The following is a 20,575-nucleotide window of genomic DNA, read 5'->3' on the forward strand; positions in this document are numbered from 1 at the left end:
GTCATTAATGGCAAGTTGTCGGAGCTATCATGTCATTGTATCTTCTCGCTTAAAGCACAAAACCAGCCTGTGGCATGGAGTCACATAAGATATGAAACATGTCTTCAGGGTGTTTGGAGAAGTGCTAGTAGCAAACCTTATGAAGCGCTAATGGAGAAAACAGTTGACTTTGAAGTTTCATATAAATATGCATGTTCATATGCAAATTATTTTTTCTTAACATAAACAACATGGCTAGGATGAAAAATTTAGCATTAATGGACAAAAGAAAGACAAAATAAGCCACATATATTACGAGAACATTCTAGATAAACACTGTATATTTAATCATATAATTTATCATAAAAATATGTAACTGAGTTTCTGCAGATTTGTATTAATTTTTCAATCAAACTTCAGTAAAGGAATTATCATCAAGGTTCCTCACCTGAATCACATCGCTGAACTCACTGTTTATGGAGAAGGACTCCTCATCATTCAGAATATCCTTTAGCTGAGGAAAATCCAAAGGTCTTAAGAATGTGAAATCGGTTCTTTCTAATGCTGGTGAAATGCAGGTACTATAACACTGATTTGTAGGTCTAGTCAAGGTCTTAACCTCCATATATTTTAAGGTTCCATCTGAAGTCAGCTGTAGAGTTGGTTGGTGGTGACACTGGAATTCATTCCTTTCCGATCCACCAAAGCACTTGCAGATACTTTGGTCATTACTTGTCCTTAAACATCTTACTGTCAGAACAATGAATGTAATGACTGAGACTGTACTGACAGCAACAAGGGATATGATCAAGTATAATGTCATATCTGATGGTTCGGTGTAAGCAGTCTGATAGTCTTGTGACTTAGGAGTTTCATCATGAACCACCTCTTCAAAGGAAACATAGATTGTAGCTGTACTTGATAAGGCTGGATGGCCATTGTCTTTAACCAAAACCAAAATGGTGTACAAGCTTTCATCAGACTCAAGCAAACTGCGCATCATTCTGATTTCCCCTGTATGTGGAGCCACTTTAAACATAGAAGGATCAGATGACTCTAAGATGCTATAAGAAAGCCATGCATTATAACCTGAATCTGCATCTACAGCTGTTACTTTGGTGATTAAATACCCCGCAGATACCGGACGTGATATCCTTTGATGCTCAATAGCCTCTCTAGTCAAAACAGGGTATAGAATTTTTGGATGGTTATCATTTTGATCTAGTATAAATATATACAGTGTGGCATTCGTTTTCAATTTTGGAAACCCGGCATCTTCTACAAAAACTTTAACTTCTAGGAGTTGTATATGCTCATAATTGAAGGACCTCTGAGCATAAACTTTGCCACTATTTTCATTTATATATAGGTAGGAAGATACTGGAGAACCTGCAATGTAGGTTTCTGATACAGAAAACTTAAGTTTGGCATTTTCTCCTTCATCTGCATCAGTAGCAAATAAAGAGCAAAGTAAAATTCCAGGAACGTTATTCTCATATATGTAGGCATTGAAATAATGATGAGAAAAAACTGGAGGATTATCGTTGACATCTGAGATGTTGAGTACAATTGTTCTTTTTGTGTTCATTGGTGGCAAGCCTAAATCAGTGGCGACTAAGTATATGGTGTACTGGGGTTTCAATTCTCTATCTAAAACACCATCTGTGATTAAAGAATAGTGATTTTCAAATGATTTGAATTTAAAAGGAATTCCTGCTGGTAATTCTACATGTACTTCTCCATTCCTTCCAGAATCACGATCAATTATATTAAACAGTCCTACCACTGTGCCAGTAGGTGTATTTTCTGGAATTGAGTTTTCAAGGGAAGTCACATACACCTCAGGAGCATTATCATTGGAATCTTCAATTTCTACTTGAATGACACAGTGTCCTTCCATAACAGGAACACCTTTATCTCTTGCTCTTACATAAATTTCATAAAAACTAGAATCTTCAAAATCAATCCTACCTTGCACATGAATCTCTCCAGTATATGGATCAAGCTTAAACAATTTCCCCACTGAATTCATGCTGTGGTCTTCTAGAGAATACTCAATTTCACTGTTTGGACCCTCGTCCAAATCAGTAGCATTAAGTTTAATTAATAATGTGCCTGAAACAATATTTTCTAATAAACTAATCTTATAGACAGACTGATCAAATGTTGGAGGATTATCATTGTTGTCCAAGACCTGCACAGTTATTTTTGTTGTCCCTGATCTAACTGGATGGCCACCGTCTAACGCAGTCAGTATAAGCTTATGTTCAGCTATTTCCTCCCGATCTAAAGCACTTTCTAATACTAATTCTGGAAAAAGCTTTCCATCTTTTAATTGCTTGACATTCAGTGAAAAGTATTGGCTTGGGCTCATTTCATATGAATTGACAGCATTAGTGCCTACATCTTCATCAATGGCGTTCTCTAAAGGGAACCTTAACCCTGGCGCTGCAAGTTCAGCTATTTTTATTAATCTTTCATTATTGACAAAATGCGGCGAATTATCATTAATGTCCAAAACCTCAATAAACAAACGAAATAACTCTAAGGGCTTCTCTATAATTAGTTCCACAGGCAACATGCAGCTTGAGCTGAGACCACACAGGCTTTCTCGGTCTATCTTTTCATTCAGTAGCAGATCCCCAGTCTCTAGTCGAAATACAAAATATCTCCTGCTTTCTTCTGATCCCAGTCTCAGTCTCCGCTCAAAAATCTGTTCAGCATTCAGTCCCAGATCATGAGCCACATTTCCTACAAGTGTCCCAGGCTCAGATTCCTCCACAATAGTATAGTGTAACTGAGCACAGACCCTTCCCCAATATCCAATAAAGGAAACATATATTACTTGCCATATCCAAGCATTCCATTGCTTCTTAAAGTCCATTTTAATGAAAGTTCTCCTTGAGAATGATAGGTAGAAGATGCCAGGTAGTTAGATGAAATCCCAAATCATCCTCCAGTCTGGATTAATCCAATAATGCAAATTAAATCCTTACTAACTGATCCTTTTATCGAGGCGACTTTGCATAGCTTTGTTATTCCTACTGATCAAAGTGAGAGAGGGAGGGTGACTCACTGACGGGGGTGGAGAGAAGGAAGACAGCAAAAGCAGATATTATGTGTTAACTCTCTAGATTATTGGTTAAGAGTTACTCCCACTCTTCCAATGACTAAAACTGCTCTGGCATTACAATACGTACTAATATCATAGCATCAGTAAGTACAGAACAACTCGTATCTTCCAATCTCCATTTATGAACATAAGCCACAATCCTGCTGTAACACAGGCGAATGCAGAAATCCGCCGCCATCATACATTTATACACTATATTTTAAATATATATCCACAATATTTCCCCTACGGCAGATGGATCCTTGATACAGTTAACAAGATCGTCCCTACCATAAAAAGAAAATCGAGCGCTTGACATATTGTAATTATACATTTCTAACTCTACCATGGAGATATGCAAATCTTGGAAGAGATATTACTCCTTTGGAAAAAAAAATACTTAAGGCACATTTTACTGGACTGAAGACATGATAAAACTGTAATCTTCTTTAATGTGACAATGCAGAAAATAATCTATTTACACAGTTTTGTATAAACTAAAATGAATCCAAGACCGCTTTTGATCTTTTTCCAAGAACACGTGGGTACCAAATGCTCGAGCCCCGTCTGTTGCAATGTTGTTAAAAAAGGGACTGAGTAGGCAGCAATCTCAGATAATCCTACAGAATAACATACAAAATATTTCTGCTCCATCTGATATGATCATTTCAGATTTCTTCCAAGACTGACTACAAGTAACAAAACTTTAAAAAGCCAACAGTATTTTAAAGAAATTGTATAGAGTAAATACATGTCTTGGAAATGTTTTAAAGGGCAACATAATATCCAAATAAAGAAGCCCTAAGGAACTAATCATTTCAAAAGGTCTGGAGATCTGCCCCAACTACTTTCGAAGAAACGTGATTGTATCTCCTTAGGGTTTGTACTAAGGCTAAGAGGCTCTGGCCTCTTAGTTTATCCGGCACAAAACTGCATTACCAGATCAATTTTACGCAAGGCCCTGCCATCATGTTCTTCCACCCACAAGTCACATCGGACACAATAAGAGGCTCCACCAGATCAATTATATGCCATTCCGATTCTGGCATAGAATTGTGCTATAATCTGTGTTAGGAACTTGCAAAATCCATAGATAATGAGCTCCATGTTCCCCCCTGTCCACTTGGTGTGAAGTTGCCGTAAAGAGTGGAAAAGTCACAATTCCTAGTGCAAGGCTAGTGCGCCAGTACAGACCTTGATAAACCACTCAATAGAAAACAACTATCAAAAAGAGATATTAAAGTGCACTTGAATAAATTAGTAGTACAGTGCGCACATGAGAAATACCCCTTTTTTTCAAAATAATATAACTCGTAGTCTTCGTTATTGAGCAGCTTTCCTCTTTCTAGGCTACAAATGTGAATACCTCTCATGATAAGATATATTCCATAGACACTTGTATTTACTTCTACTTGATTTTTGGAAAATTGGTGACCATTATAGCACTGGTATAAACTCATCTCACTTTTCACATTTTGTTTCATTATTCTCTCTACATATTTCTTCAGGAATAGCCTACACTATAAACTATGTTAAAACACCTCAAGAGAAGACCATTAGATCATTAGGGAATCTATAATAATTATCAACAAATATAGAAGTTTTCTTTTCTACAATATGTTTTGCATCTATTTTGTACAAAAACAGTTTAGTCAAACTGCTTTTTTTTTTTTTTTTTTTTTTTTTAAAGCTGGTCATCCCTTGTCTATGAACATAGGGAGATGAGAAGATATGATACATCTGTATAGTGGTTTGAGGTCCAGAGAAATACCAGAAGGAAGCATTAACAGTACATAAACCACTAAAGGTAAATTCACATTGTGTTTTTCTGGACACGTTTAACATGTACAGCAGGAAATCCTCCAGAGTAAAAGCTGAACTAGTACATCCTTTTTTGCCTCCATCAGTAGACTTCACATCCAGCAGGACACAATGAATAAAAAAGTGTAGTAGACTATACTTTTCCATCCTCCTTCCTTCTGAAGAGAGTAGTTTATGCTCAGCAGACACCATTAGAAGCAACTGTATGGCATCCATCACCAGCCTCCGTTTAGGGTACACTGTCCTTGTTTCGCTGGTAATGTATATGTCCATATAAGAAAAGCTTCATAACTCAGGAGACACTCTTGACTTCGCAGCTGCAAATAAATGCCAGCTACCGATGTTCTCTCATTCTCCTGCTTTCAGAAGGAAGGGACTGAACAGAAAATATGACAAGTGGTACCAGCTACATTAGAAAAACATAACAATAGGGGAAATCTTTCCCTCCTCTAAAAGACTGCCTAAAGAATGTTTATTCTCAGCAGTAACACTGGACATACCATTGCTCTGTACACATTAGAATATAACTATTCAGCAGTCCCATATATGCATCAATGCGCAGACATATACTGTACATACGATGAGTTTCCTTACCCTGATTCAGACAAACCATTAATTTCCTTTACTCAGGCACATCATAGAGTGTCGATTGATGGGGTATACTACCCCTACCGTCACCCAACTATATAACTCCCGCCATTACAAGCGCAGTACCATGATTGTTCCTTCCCCTCTTGTGCCCCCCATCACTTCCCTGACTCGTTTCGTCTAGCACCGACTCCTCAGATGGGATTGTTGTGAGTAATTTACAAATGACATTGGGTGGTTAAATCAGGTTTAGCACTCACATGTTTTTGTCCACAATGGTGGAGGCGTGCACTCATTCTTCTGTGTAAACCTGGACGTTATTGATGTCCCTGGAATTTCTGCCCGGTTATAAAGAAAATGGAGCCATATAGATTTATACTGGGGTGAAGGTAGGGGTATTATAGTCTCAGTACCCCCCCCCCCCCACACAACATAGTGTGGTGTGCCTGAGTAAAGGAAATTAATGGTTCGTCTGAATCAGGGTAAGGCAACTCATCATGTAAAAATATGTCGCGTATTGAACCATATATGGGAGCACTGAATAGTTATATGGTATTATGTACAGAACAATGGTATGTCCGGTATAACTTCTGAGAATTAACATATGAAAATATTATTAAATGTTATGTTTTATTCATGTAGTTGGTACCACTTTTCATATTTGCTGTAATACAGATTGGAAAGTGCAGGTGAAGTTGAGCTATAATCATAAGTGACAATAAGTTGGACTGTGTACTCATTTAGACTAATATGGAGAAATAAATATATAGTATAGAATATAGTACAAAAGTATTACTTTTATTATCTTATAATTCTTTATAAATTGTATATTTCCTTTTTGTCAGTTATAAAGCTCTTTCTACAACCTTTCAAAGTAACCACATTGTTACTGCATTTTGTATCATAAAATCCTATAGTTTGGTTAATATGATGAGCAAGTGACATTGATTTTAAATGATGTATAGGAATATTACATTGCTTTTCATTTACAATATAAAAAAGTCTACACTTGAAAGGGACAAATCTGTAAAATGGTGGAATGGAAGGTTATGAAGTTAACCAAGCAGCAGGAAATAGTACAGCTTATAAAACAACCATTACTCGCCCTACGTTTCTATGCCAAAGTTCCTGCGATCCCTGCAGTTTTTTTCTTTATTCCCTATAGCTAAGACATTCTGTACATCCATTCCATCCACTTTAGTAGTGAAAAAGTAACATATAGCACAGGACCACTTAGGTCAGTGTCCCCAGCAGCCATGGGATGCAAGGCATCTCATAGCTGACAAAGCTACAGGACATTGACAGTGGAGCAAAGATTGATATAAAAGGTGAGTAATAAATATATATATAAAAAACATGTCTTATCGTTTGGTTTTGTTGCTTTTACTCCCACACAACCCCCTTAAAGAGTCATCATTTGTCTTACGGCAGCATGCGGGGTTCGCTACAGTACTTAGATGACAGTATGCATGTTATCAAACGTCATATAATTGTCTTACCTGTGCTGAACTAACTGACGGAGGATTGTTCATCAATGTGTCATCAGTGTCTATGAGATTGTCTGTGGGGACGTTCTGCACTGGCTTCAGATAAGCAATTTCATTCTGCTTGGAGTCCAGAGTCACACACACATCATATGAGAATGGGAAAGGTAAACTTGTATCACTGATCTCAGAGGGACATCCCAGGGTGAACTGAGGATACACATTCCTACTATATGCTCCAAGAGTAGTTGGGTAGTGTGTTTTTCTGCACTTTAAAATTATTATGACTATCACAGTCACAACAAATAACAGTGAAATAAAAGCAATGGAAACTAACAGGTAAAATGTTAGATTAGATGAAGAGTCAGAGTTACTTGGTTGACGTCTTATCTCAGGTGAAATTTCTTGAAAGTTCTCGGCTACGACCAAAGTTAATGTAACAGTAGATGATAATGAGGGAACTCCGTTATCCTTCACTAGAACCACAACTTTTTGTCTCAAAGAATCTAGGTCTTGAAATTCGCGTCCAATCCTGATTTCCCCAGTGTATTGGCCAATAGTGAATAATGTTGGATCAGGAACTTGTAGTAAGTGATAGGAGAGCCAGGCATTGTGTCCAGAGTCAGCGTCCACTGCAATCACTTTGGTGACTAGATAACCTTTCTCAGCAGAGTGAGGAATAAACTCAAATAATGCCGATCCCTCGGTGTCTGGTGATGGGTAGAGAATCTTAGGAGCATTATCATTCTTATCAATGATACATATCCTCACTGTGACATTACTGCTTAGAGGAGGAGATCCACTGTCTTTAGCCATCACCTGGAACTGGAATTCCCACAACTGTTCATAGTCAAAGGATCTCTGGGCATAGAGAACCCCAGTCATTGAGTTTATGGAAACATATGAAGAAACTGGAATATTCTCAATATCACTCTGTATAATGGAGTATGTTATCTGTGCATTTTCCTTATCATCTAGGTCTGTTGCATGGATAGTATATAAGGAGGAACCTGGTTGATTATACTCTGGGACATAAATATTATAAATTGTCTTATCAAAGAGAGGGGCATTGTCATTCACATCTGAAACACTGACATGAATAATTTTCCTAGCTGACATTGTGGGCGACCCATGATCTACCGCCATAAAAGTTACATTATAGTCAGATTTTGCTTCTCTATCTAGCTGACTTGCAGTTACAAGTTTGTAATAGTTGTGCGATGATGGAATTAACATAAGTTCTGGTATTTCTGTTATTTCACAAGTAACTTCTCCATTCTGTTCTGAGTCCAGATCATTAACGTTGATTAATGCAATGAGTGTTCCAGGTGCAGAATCCTCAGGGATTGATGTCATTGGTGATGCAAGAATAATTTCAGGTTTGTTGTCATTGACATCACTTATCTGTATCAATACAGTGCAATGGGAAACAAGCCCACCACCATCTTTAGCCTCCACTGTCATTTCATAACTTTTAGTTACTTCATAATCCAGTTCTCCAGTTGTTGTAATCTCTCCGTTATGAGGGTCTAGGGCAAATTTTTCCACAGCGTTTTTAGGAATGTGACTGAATGAATAGGTAATTTGTGCATTGGTGCCCTCATCTTCATCTGTAGCATTGACATGAAGAACATCAGAACTAACAGATATATTTTCAGAAATTGTGACTCGGTAAGTATCCTGACTAAACTTGGGAAAATTATCATTACTATCCAGAACGACAATTCTAATCAAGGCAGTTCCACTTTTTATAGGAGTTCCTCCATCAAGTGCAGTTAAGGTCAGCTCATACATGCTTTGTTTCTCCCGATCCACCGATTTTTCGAGAACAAGTTCCGGATATTTTATTCCTTCTGCATTTATTCTTTCCCCTAATTTAAAATGCTGGTTAGGACTTAAGGTGTAACCCTGGAGAGAATTTTTACCTAGATCAGGATCTCGTGCATTACCCAAAGCAACATGAGTACCTACAAAAGCTGCTTCACTAATTCCCACTTCAAAAACATTCTTCGAAAAACTTGGTGAGTTGTCATTGATGTCCTGAACATCAACATTGACATGAAACACATTCACAGGGTTTATAGCCAATATCTCCAGATGAAGAACACAGGTCTCTTCTTCCCCACAAATCACCTCTCTATCAATTCTCTCACTGACATAAAGATCTCCATTCTCCAAGCTGATATTGAAATAATGCTTCTTGATGTAGGAAGCAAATTGCAATTTCCTAATAGCTAATTCTTTAGTACTAAAACCCAAATCCTTAGCAATGTTTCCCACTACTGATCCCTGTCTCATTTCTTCTAATATTGAGTATTCAACTTGACCAGAAGAAGGTAAACACAGAAATGGAAGATAGAAAAAGATTACTTGCCATTCTATTGTCCTCCATTGAATAATCTGTGTCATTCTTGCCTCTATCTTGTATAAATATTCCTGATGTTTCTTTTTGATGAAAATTGCAAAGACAGAAGTGAGGTGGAGTAAGGTGTCGGTTTCCTTTCTGTCCTAGCTGTGCAGTGTCTTAGCAATGTACCTTCTTTGTGCAGCAGTATTATTTATTTTTCCCTTCTTGGTCAACAGTGCCACACTGAGTTCAATTTAGGGAACTGCTCGCAGAATGTAACTAAAGAGATGTTGGAAAATATCTAGTTATTTAAAGAGTAAAAAAATCTTATACTGTGAAAATGATCTATTTAAAAGAAAAAACTTCTTAAATTAAATAAAACTAAATTAAATGAACTCAAGGCATTTCAGTCTAGGACGTTTTAGCTGTCAGATATAGATAAGATTATGTTTAGTGATGCTCAAATCCCACAAACTTTACTCTGAATTCACTAGTGAAATCTCTGTTCTCACTAGTGCCATTTAAAAATAAACAAATGAATAAAAAAACAAAACCACAACATTCCCATCAATGACACAATGTTGCACCTGGATTAATGGCTCATTACATGAACTAACTGTTTATCTGGCTAGTACCCATGAAATCTGGCATACAAGCCCTGAAATAGTCACAAATATGGAGCCTATTTCCCGTCTTTCACCACCTCCATGCTAAGTGGGTGTGGAGGTCATGAAGGGGGTTTCACCTGTGGCGAAGTGGAACACAAGATAAAGACTGTCCCCGTTCAGGTGCAGGTTACGATGCAATTGTAGTCCAAGCCAGACCTGGTGTAGAACTGCCTCAGTGGCGCAGCCCGCCGGAGCCTCCTGATAAATCTGGCAGGTACCAGGAGTGGAGGGAATATCATATGCTGGAGCGCTTAGGAGATCCCTACTCTCCTAATCCATTGCGCCAATGACCCTTCCATTTGTCACAAAAGTTTTATTATCTTGGTTTATCCTAATGTATCACCTTGTTTATCTTGGTTTATCATTCCATATATATTGGGGTACATTAACTTACCCGTTGCGACACAATTTGAATATTAAATCCCACGCTCAGTCCGAATCAGCCAGATCGTCCTACAACAGCCCCCCGATTTTTGTCGCATGAAATCCAAGAAACACGCGTGACAAAATCCCCAGTTAAATACCTGTCACAGCGAAAATCTCTAAAATCTGACGTAAGTGCGAGCCACAGACCCTTAGTAAATAAGCCCCATTGTCTTCTTCTATTAGTTGTTCATTTGTAAACTTGTCTGAGCTTTTTGTGCTCCATATATATTTCTGGTTAGTCAAAAAAAAAGTATTTAACATCACTAAACTAACAAGGCACTGCTACTTTGTTGTCCAGCAGACTTACAAAGTTTATACATAAATGTTACAATTTAAGCTTGTCTTAGTCTAAATAAAAGCTCTAATAAAAATAATAATATACAGTTAACCATATTGATATTATATACTATTGTCATTCTCCTAAAAAAGCTCAATACAGTTTCCCAGGAATGCAAAAACTTCCCCCAATGACATCAAAAACCCTGTCACATCTGTGATCTGGCTTTGTAAGGTAAGAATAAGAGCTGAAAATCACCTATTCTGGCGATGTGGTCAGGGGACAGCTGTGGCGCTGTCCGCGATGTGAAGTCAACAGTGTACACGCCTTTACAGCCTAAAACTCCTGCTGTGGCATGCACATGGTTGTTGATGCCATGGGAGAAAGGGATTGCCGGAGGAGCTGACAACCCCATTAATGATACCAAGAGTAGATATGCAATTAGATGACCTCTCAGATATATCATAGTCCATAAATCAAGTTTTTAAGCATGTTTGTCAGGTCAAAGGGAGAGTGAGCACTAGTACTAACTCCCCACCTCCATACTATACCTGAAAATTGCCCTAGATGATGGTCCCCTACTGGGAGAGTTTCACCACACTAAATTATGTGTTGTAGAGGTAGAAGGAAAAGCCAAAAGTCAAGGTCTGCAAGTCATGAAGAACCAAGAGAGTTTTACATAAACAAGTTAGTAAATAAACTGGTATTTAGAGGAAACCTATTTAACAACTAGACTGTAACACAGTACAAAAGCAGGAACCAAAGGTTGGTCAGAAAATAAAGCAAACGGTAGATTACTCTTAACCAGGTCAATTAGAATAAACGCACAGTTGAGTCAACAGATAAATCCATGCACAAAAGGCTTTATAGCTGGCCAATGACACGGCTGAGAGATAGCTTAACAAAGCACTCAAAGTTTTAACTATTGAAATATGACCAATCAAATGGATGGTAAATTGTATAATTTTTTCCTATTTGCCCTATTTGCTTGGGTGATCAAATATTTGATTTATCATTTGATTTGCTTTATTCAAAGTTTTTTATAACGCTCGTGACTATTTCAGTATTATTGGTTTATACTAGCTGCTATACTTTAGTTGCAACCATGTTTTTGTAAGTTTGATCTAGTAGTTTGATTCCTTTTTTCAATATTTCTACTACAATGGTGACTATATTCTGACATTATATCACTTACCTGTGTTACTGTATTTTCTGGTAGCTTGTCTGATTGATCCTTTGCAACAGCTGAATCATCAGTGTCTATGAGGTTGTCTGTGGGGATGTTCTGCACTGGTTTCAGATAAGCAATTTCATTCTGCTTTGAGTCCAGAGTCACACACACATCATATGAGAATGGGAAAGGTAAACTTGTATCACTGATCTCAGAGGGACATCCCAGGGTGAACTGAGGGTATACATTGTGGCTAAAATTTCCAAATGTTGTTGGAATGTTTGTTTTCCTCAATTTTGAGATCACTATAATCACTACGCTTACAATGAACAAGAGAGAAATCAGAGCAATTGAAACAACTAGGTAGAATGTTGTACTAGATGATAAATTGGAATTAATAGGTTGATGTTTTATCTCTGGTATAACTTGTTGAAAATTTTCTGCCACAACTAAGCTCAAAGTAACTGTAGATGACAGAGATGGCACTCCGTTATCTTTGACTAGAACCACAACTTTTTGCCTCAAAGATTCCGTGTCTGGGAGATCTCTGCTGATCCTGATTTCACCACTGCGCTGGCCAATGGTAAATAAAAATGGTTCTTGAACCTGCACCAAATGATAGGAGAGCCAGGCATTGTGTCCAGAGTCAGCGTCCACTGCAATCACTTTGGTGACTAGATAACCTTTCTCAGCAGAGTGAGGAATAAACTCAAATAATGCCGATCCCTCAGTGTCTGGTGATGGGTAGAGAATCTTAGGAGCGTTATCATTCTTATCAATGATACATATCCTGACTGTGACATTACTGCTTAGAGGAGGAGATCCACTGTCTTTAGCCATCACCTGGAACTGGAATTCCTGCAACTGTTCATAGTCAAAGGATCTCTGGGCATAGAGAACCCCAGTCATTGAGTTTATGGAAAAATAAGAGGACACCGGGATATCATCTATGGTATTACTAAGAACAGAGTATGAAATTTTTGCATTTTCACTAATATCATTATCCGAAGCATGGATCCGATATATAGAAGTCCCTTGCAGGTTGTTTTCTTGCAAATAGACAACATAATTCTCCATATCAAAGAAAGGGGAATTGTCATTCACATCAGAAATATTCAGATGAATGGTCTTATTGGTAGATAGTTGTGGAAATCCATGATCCGTAGCTATAATGGTTATATTATAGCCAGAAATTTTCTCTCTATCAACATAAGTTGTCGTTACCAATTTAAAATAATTTCCAGAGGTGGATATTAATTGAAATTGTACATTTTCAGAAAGTTCACAAGTAACTTCACCATTTTCTTTGCTATCTAGGTCATGGACATTGACAAGTGTAATAATTGTCCCCGGTGGAGAATCCTCTGGGATTGTTGTGACTAGAGATGTGACTGTTATTTCTGGTGCATTGTCATTTATGTCAATTACATCAATATAGATCTTACAGTGGGCAGCAAGGTTACCCCCATCTTTAGCTTCCACAGTCAACTCATATCTTTCTGTGACCTCATAGTCTATTTCTGAAGTTACTGTGATGCTTCCACTTACAGAATCTATTCTAAACGTGGAATAGATACTTTCAGGAATGTCTCGAAAAAAATATGTTACATTCGCATTTGAGCCTTCATCTTCATCAACAGCATTTAACTGAAGAACCAGAAATCCGCTGGGGACATTTTCATTTAAACTTATTTCATAAAAGTCTTTGCTAAATTTTGGGAAATTATCATTAACATCTTGGATGATGATTCTTATGAGGGAAGTACCAGTTTTTGGAGGGGTACCCCCATCTAATGCTGTTAAGATTAGACTGTAAATACTCTGCTGCTCTCTATCTAGTGGTTTCTCTAAAATCAGTTCAGGATGTTTAATTCCATCTTTTGTCACTTTGATTCCCAATGAGAAGTATTCATTTTCATTGATCTTGTAGTCCTGTATAGAATTTATCCCAATATCAGGATCCTGTGCTACTCCCAATGCCAGACGTATGCCAGGTAGAGCTGACTCACTGATTGCAGTGTCAAAGATATTTTCAGAGAAACTTGGAGGATTATCATTTACATCCTCAATCTGTATTTTAATTGTATATAAATGTAAAGGATTTTCAATCACGGCTTCAAAGCTAATAAGACAATTTAGTTTTGTCCCACAGAGAATCTCCCTGTCTATCTGTTCAGCTACATACAATTCTCCATTCTCTAAGTTAATATTAAAATATTGAGTATTTCCCCTTGAAAATATATGAAAATTTCTTAATTGTAATTCCTTTGTTTTCAATCCTAGATCATTTGCTACGTTTCCTACTATTGACCCCTGCTTTAGTTCCTCGAGTATTGAGTAATGAAGCTGAGCCCTGATATGTCCTTGTAAAAGAGAGAGAAGAAATATAGCTACTTGCCATCTCATTGTCCATTTTCCATGATAGTCTATCTTCTTATCCATGTCAGAAGATATATTTCTTATTTGTAGTTTCTTTTAGTATATTCCACGAGCAGAACATAACATGCACAAATGTATCAGCAGGATAAATCCAGTTGCAAAGGATATATAGAAATGTGTTTTCTGCCACACGTTTTGACAATGAAACTATAGCAGGTACTGAGGGCTCTGAGAGCTGATTTCCAATACACAGTCAAACACTGGCACTTAGAGTCCACCTAAGGTACTGCAGCAACACTGTTTCTGCTTTATTATTTTAGAAAGTGCAACCAGATAGACTGTTTTCATAATATAAATAGAAAAAAAGGCGCAGTGGTTTGCTTTATGTAACTCTAATCATATGTATGTTCTTTGGGGGAAATAAATGCTAGACATATGAATCCATTTAGCTTAGCTTTAACACACATTTTTAACAATTCAGTTAAAAGGTTGTAGCTTTAATAATCAGCTCATACCTCAGGTGGTTGACTCCCAATACTGTGGACAAACAAGTCAGCACCAAGGGCGTAACTAACGTGATAGCAGCCATAGCAGCAGCTATGGGCCCACAGTGTCAAGGGGTCCCATCATTAAAAAAACTTTACGGATCCAGCTTTCTTACACAATAAAACCACCTTTATTGGTCAATAACATAACAGTGCTAGAAACGGGTTGATTTTGACCTACACACCTGTATTTTACCTGTAGATGCCATGAAGCCGGTTTTATTTAGCAAAAAGCTTTATCCGTTAAGTTTTTTGATTAGAAGTGTTGCCCAGCAGAGAGGAGGATTTATGCATGAAAAGGCATAGCCGTGGATCTAGGTGAGCTGGAGGTTTCCTTTTAATCATTGCCCATGTCATTCAACCTGAAACCCTCTCATTTCCACCATGGGGAGAAAGCTCGTATTATACGTAAACATTGGTCTATTTTATCTCATGACCCTTTGGATATCCCTGTATCCCTGCATTTAAGAATCCAACCTTACTTTCATACAGACAGAGTACAAATCTTGGGGATCAGGTGGTAAGGGCTCATTTAGGTTATAAAAAACAGACAAAAAAGGTTGCTTTTCATGCCTTTCGTGTGTAGATTGTTCATATATGATAAAAGGCAGCTCCTTTGTACATAAAGGGGTTATCTATAATATCAGACATCAGATGACCTTCAATAGTGACTGTGTGATATATATCTACTGTCTTGCCCTTGTCAATTATTATACATTGGGAAAACAATACGGGACTTAAAAACACAACTGAATCAACGTAGTTACACCATACATAAGGGTATTAAGGATTTACCAGTATCCAAACACTTTAAGGAAATTGGCCATTCTGAGGGATTATTAAAATTCAGAATTATAGACCCCCTCCACAGAGAGGTGGTGATCGAGAATTCGTAAGAAAAAAGAGTTGCAATGGATGCACAAATTGGGCAGTTTGAAACCTTTTGGATTCATTATAGATTTCAAATTAAATGTTATTTGCAATATTGGCAGTTGTAGCAGTTTCCCTATACTTAGCTTGCATAGCCGACTCTCTTTCCGAAGTTTAAGTGAAATATTTTTAGTATTTTTAAGGATATTGCTTAATAATTTATTTTTTCTGTTTTAGAACTTGTCAAGTATACAAATAAAGTTTGTGAGAACTGCATCTGGAATGGGATAGTCCTATCCATGTACATATTCTTTGTAAATTTAAAATAAAGAATCTTTTTCTAATTTTAGCATGCTCTCACTGTTACAAGGATTTGTGTATGTTCATGATTTCTCAGTCCTTAAGTAAATTTTGTTTTACACAGCTCTGCGCTGTGTAAGGTTGGTTTCCCTTTTCCAATATGGGACTTAGTGTAGCTGAAGATCTTTATATAATTGTAATATAAATGTAATATCTATATGATAATTATTATTACTATTATTCTTCTTATTATAACTTTTTGCTAAACTCAGTACACTTATAGTAAAAAAAAACGTAAGCAGAAGCAAAAAGTGGATTCACAAATCTACATCATACATACTAATTATGTTCTAATTGTTTATGCTTTTATGGGGTGACATGTATCTTTTATGGGGCGAATGGCTGCTCTTTTCATCTCGGCCTATGACTGGGGTACAACAGACCCCCCCATTCTCATAATCTGTGCGGGTACCATCTCTGAGACCCCACCGATCAGCAAGTTAGCACCTAACTTGTATGTCGTTGGATAACTCGTTTAATCCCTTCATTTTTTAAAATAGTTTTACATCTTAAAGGGGTTTTCCAAAGAAGACTAACTTGCTGATCAGTGGGGGTGTAAGTGCTGAGACGGACTCCTCACCGCTCCTCAGGCTAATGGAGCAGACGGCCGCGCATGACTGTTCTGCTCCATTAATCTATGGAGCTGACAGAAATTGCCGAGCGCCACGCTCGGCGATCTCCGTCGGCTAAATAGAGGTTAATGTAGCAGAATGATCTGTAGAGGTTTCAGCACTAAGACCCCCACTGATCAGCAAGTTAGGCCTTATCCCGTGGATAGGGCCTATTTTGTCTTCATAGGAAAATCCTTTTAAGTTTTTATTCAATTATTTTTTATAAAGATGTAGCAGGAATAAACTTAACAAGTTAAATAAACAGTTGCAACAGTTACTTCACTTTTCAGCAGTTTTAAATTGTAATAAGATACTATTTAATAAGTTATCAATTTCATGTAAATTACTTTGTGGAGTTCTGAGCCACATTTGATGTTTAACAGCAGTGGTCACTAAATGTTTTTATCCAGGAACTAGTTTGTCTTTCCAGAGACAGGGAATGGAAGTGGGGTACAGGTAAAAGAATGATGAAGCAAAAGGTGTGGTGGAGATGCCAGGCTACAGTTTTCATCCCACTGCCCATCAGTACAGTTTACAGAAGTGTGGACAGTGGGAAATGTGAACTTGCAACCTCTACACCTTCAGCACAAAATTACATTAACATTGTTATAACATGAGTTATATTGTCCGGTAGTTTTCAATAGTTTCGCTGCCACATTTCTCACCAGGAAACTATTTTGTTAATACACTACTACTACACTGTCTACTTTAAATGAAGAGCTTGCCAGAAAAAAAAAAAAACAATTTTACATTGACCATAATACTGCATCCACAACAGATTTTTCACTTCTCAACTTAAAGGGGTATTCTCGTCTGGGCATTTACATTCTGTTTCATTAATCTGCCATATATAAACATTTTTTCAATAAGATGTTATTAAAAAAAATGTTCCTAAGTGAAGATAATTTCTCATAAATGTAGTGATTTTGCCCCTTAGAAACGAGATAGCTTCCTCGGATACGGCCACCTCTGCTGGAGGGATTGCACTGAGAAACAAAAGGTTTTTATATATAAAATGTCCGGGAGTTACTGCATGTTCCACAGCCATCCTGTGGTAATGATCGCTGAAGCCAGGTGGTCAGGCAGGGCTCAATAGCGCATGTCTGGCCACTGCTGCCAAAATCTGAGGTGGTCGTATCTGAGGAAGCTATCTCGTTTCTAAGGGACAAAACTACTACATTTATGAGAAATTATCTTCACACGGAAACATTTTTTTAATGACATCCAATTGAAGAAATGTTTACAAATGGCAAATGAATTAAATTAATTGTAAATGTCCAGATGGGAATACCCCTTTAATTTGAAAACAATTAAAAAGTTCAATACCTCATAAAACCAGTTCAAAAAAACATAATGACCAGAACCCCTGAAGACTGCAATTCATAAAACAATCAATTCTGGCTAAAGAAAGACATATATAGGATAGTAGAGGATTATCTGTCCCTGAATGGGAACTGAAATAGGAGTTGCATCCAGTTAGAGTTACTGATCTCAAATTCAGGAAAAAGTGCAGTGCAATTGAGTAACTTAGGCCCCTTCTACACTTGTGAGAGTTTAGAACTCAGCATGTCAGTTTAGTTCCGGTTTGCAGCGTTCGGGCCGTGCGATCCAGGCAGCACGTGTTGCGAGTGTGATGCGAGTTCATTGCATCACACTCGCGAGTGTAGAAGGGCACTTAGCCTTCTTCTTTAACACAATCTCTAATTGGAAATACACACATACACTGTCCAGTGCTTAAAAAAGTATAAGCTGCATGGTACATGAGCCACAAATGAAGGAGCCCCATGTGTTTGAACTGATTCACAAAGCAGGGTCTTTACACAGTAGAGTGGTCGGCCACTGAAGAGAAGTTGGAGAAGCTGGGTCTAAGGAGAAAGTTAGTTTAGCAGAAATTGCACTCTGATGTTGCTACACTGTGAGGCTTTTCATTCAAGTAGCTCAATACTTTTAATACTCAATCTGAAATTATATAAATTTAGTAAGCTATTTCACTTACCAGTAGGACAGTATTTTCTGACAGCCTGTCCAATTGATCCTTTGCAACAGCTGAATCATCTGTGTCTATGAGATTGTCTGTGGGTACGTTCTGTACCGGTTTCAGATAAGCAATTTCATTCTGCTTTGAGTCCAGAGTCACACACACATCATATGAGAATGGGAAAGGTAAACTTGTATCACTGATCTCAGAAGGACATCCCAGGGTGAACTGAGGATACACATTGTGGCTGAAAGCTCCAAAGGTTGGTGGAAGGTTAGTTTTTCTGAATTTTGATATCACTATAATCACTACACTTACAATGAACAAGATAGAAATCAGAGCAATTGAAACAACTAGGTAGAATGTTGTATTAGATGATAAATCGGAATTAATAGGTTGATGTTTTATCTCTGGTATAAGTTGTTGAAAATTTTCTGCCACGACTAAACTCAAAGTAACTGTAGATGACAGAGATGGGACTCCATTATCTTTGACTAGGACCACAACTTTTCGTCTCAAAGATTCTGCGTCTGGAATATCTTGTCCAATCCTGATTTCTCCAGTATATTGGTCGATGGTGAATAATGTTGGATCAGGAACTTGCAGTAAGTGATAGGAGAGCCAGGCATTGTGTCCAGAGTCAGCGTCCACTGCAATCACTTTGGTGACTAGATAACCTTTTTCAGCAGAGTGAGGAATAAACTCAAATAATGCCGATCCCTCAGTGTCTGGTGATGGGTAGAGAATCTTAGGAGCATTATCATTCTTATCAATGATACATATCCTCACTGTGACATTACTGCTTAGAGGAGGAGATGCACTGTCTTTAGCCATCACCTGGAACTGGAATTCCCGCAACTGTTCATAGTCAAAGGATCTCTGGGCATAGAGAACCCCAGTCATTGAGTTTATGGAAAAATAAGAGGACACTGGGATATCATCTATGGTATTACTAAGCACAGAGTATGAAATTTTAGCATTTTCATTAATATCGTTATCCGAAGCATGGATCCGATATATAGAAGTCCCTTGTGGGTTGTTTTCTTGCACATAGACAACATAATTTTGTACATCAAAGAAAGGTGAATTGTCATTGACATCAGAAATATTCAGATGAATGGTCTTATTGGTGGATAGCTGAGGAGATCCATGATCCATAGCTGTAATGGTTATGTTATAATCAGAAATTTTCTCTCTATCAACAAAAGTTGTTGTTACCAATTTATAATAATTTCCAGAGGTGGATATTAATTGAAATGGTATATTTTCAGAAAGTCCACAGGTCACTTCAGCATTCTCTTTGCTGTCTAGGTCATGGACATTGACAAGTGTAATAATTGTCCCTGGTGGAGAATCCTCTGGAATTGTTGTGACTAGAGATGTGACTGTTACATCCGGTGCATTGTCATTTATGTCAATTACATCAATATAGATCTTGCAGTGGGCAGCAAGGTTACCCCCATCTATAGCTTCCACAGTCAACTCATATTTTTCTGTGCTTTCATAGTCAATATTTCCAGTAACTGTAATAGTTCCATTCATTGGATCTAAACTAAAAATTCTATGGATTTTTTCAAGAACATCACTAAATGAATATCTAATTTGTGCATTGGAACCTTCATCTTCATCTACGGCATTCAGTTGGAGAACCAGAAATCCAATGGGAACATTTTCATTTATACTAATTTCATAGATGTCTTTACTGAATTTAGGGAAGTTATCATTAACATCCTGAACTACAATCTTTATTAGGGCAGTCCCGGTTTTAGGAGGAGTTCCACCGTCTGAAGCAGTTAGAATTAAGTCATAAGTACTTTGCTTTTCTCTGTCTAGTGCTTTCTCTAAGATAAGTTCCGGGTGTTTTATTCCATCTTTTGTCACTTTGATTCCCAATGAAAAGTATTCATTTCCATTGATCTTATATTCCTGTACAGAATTTATTCCAATATCAGGATCCTG

The 20,575-nt window shown here is 37.5% G+C and overlaps 1 protein-coding gene across 22 annotated transcripts in view; it reads right to left on the reverse strand.

Annotated features, from left to right (window-relative positions):
* The window catches only part of LOC140126346 (protocadherin gamma-C5-like), a 431,655-nt gene that overhangs the window by 241,289 nt on the left and 169,791 nt on the right, over positions 1–20,575 (reverse strand). For 2 of the 22 annotated variants that reach the window (XM_072145692.1, XM_072145686.1), the window contains exon 1: positions 428–3,043. The exons of 18 other annotated variants lie outside the window; for them this stretch is intronic. In XM_072145692.1, the coding sequence (XP_072001793.1) occupies positions 428–2,863 (2,436 nt within the window). In that variant the 5' untranslated portion in view covers positions 2,864–3,043. Of the gene's footprint in view, positions 1–427; positions 3,044–6,999; positions 9,490–11,897; positions 14,428–20,575 lie in introns of those variants that run through there. 2 more of the 22 variants (XM_072145705.1, XM_072145708.1) reach the window with 2 other exon arrangements.

Source organism: Engystomops pustulosus, chromosome 4 (genome assembly GCF_040894005.1).
Source record: "Engystomops pustulosus chromosome 4, aEngPut4.maternal, whole genome shotgun sequence".
In the NCBI taxonomy this organism is placed as follows: Eukaryota; Metazoa; Chordata; class Amphibia; order Anura; family Leptodactylidae; genus Engystomops; species Engystomops pustulosus.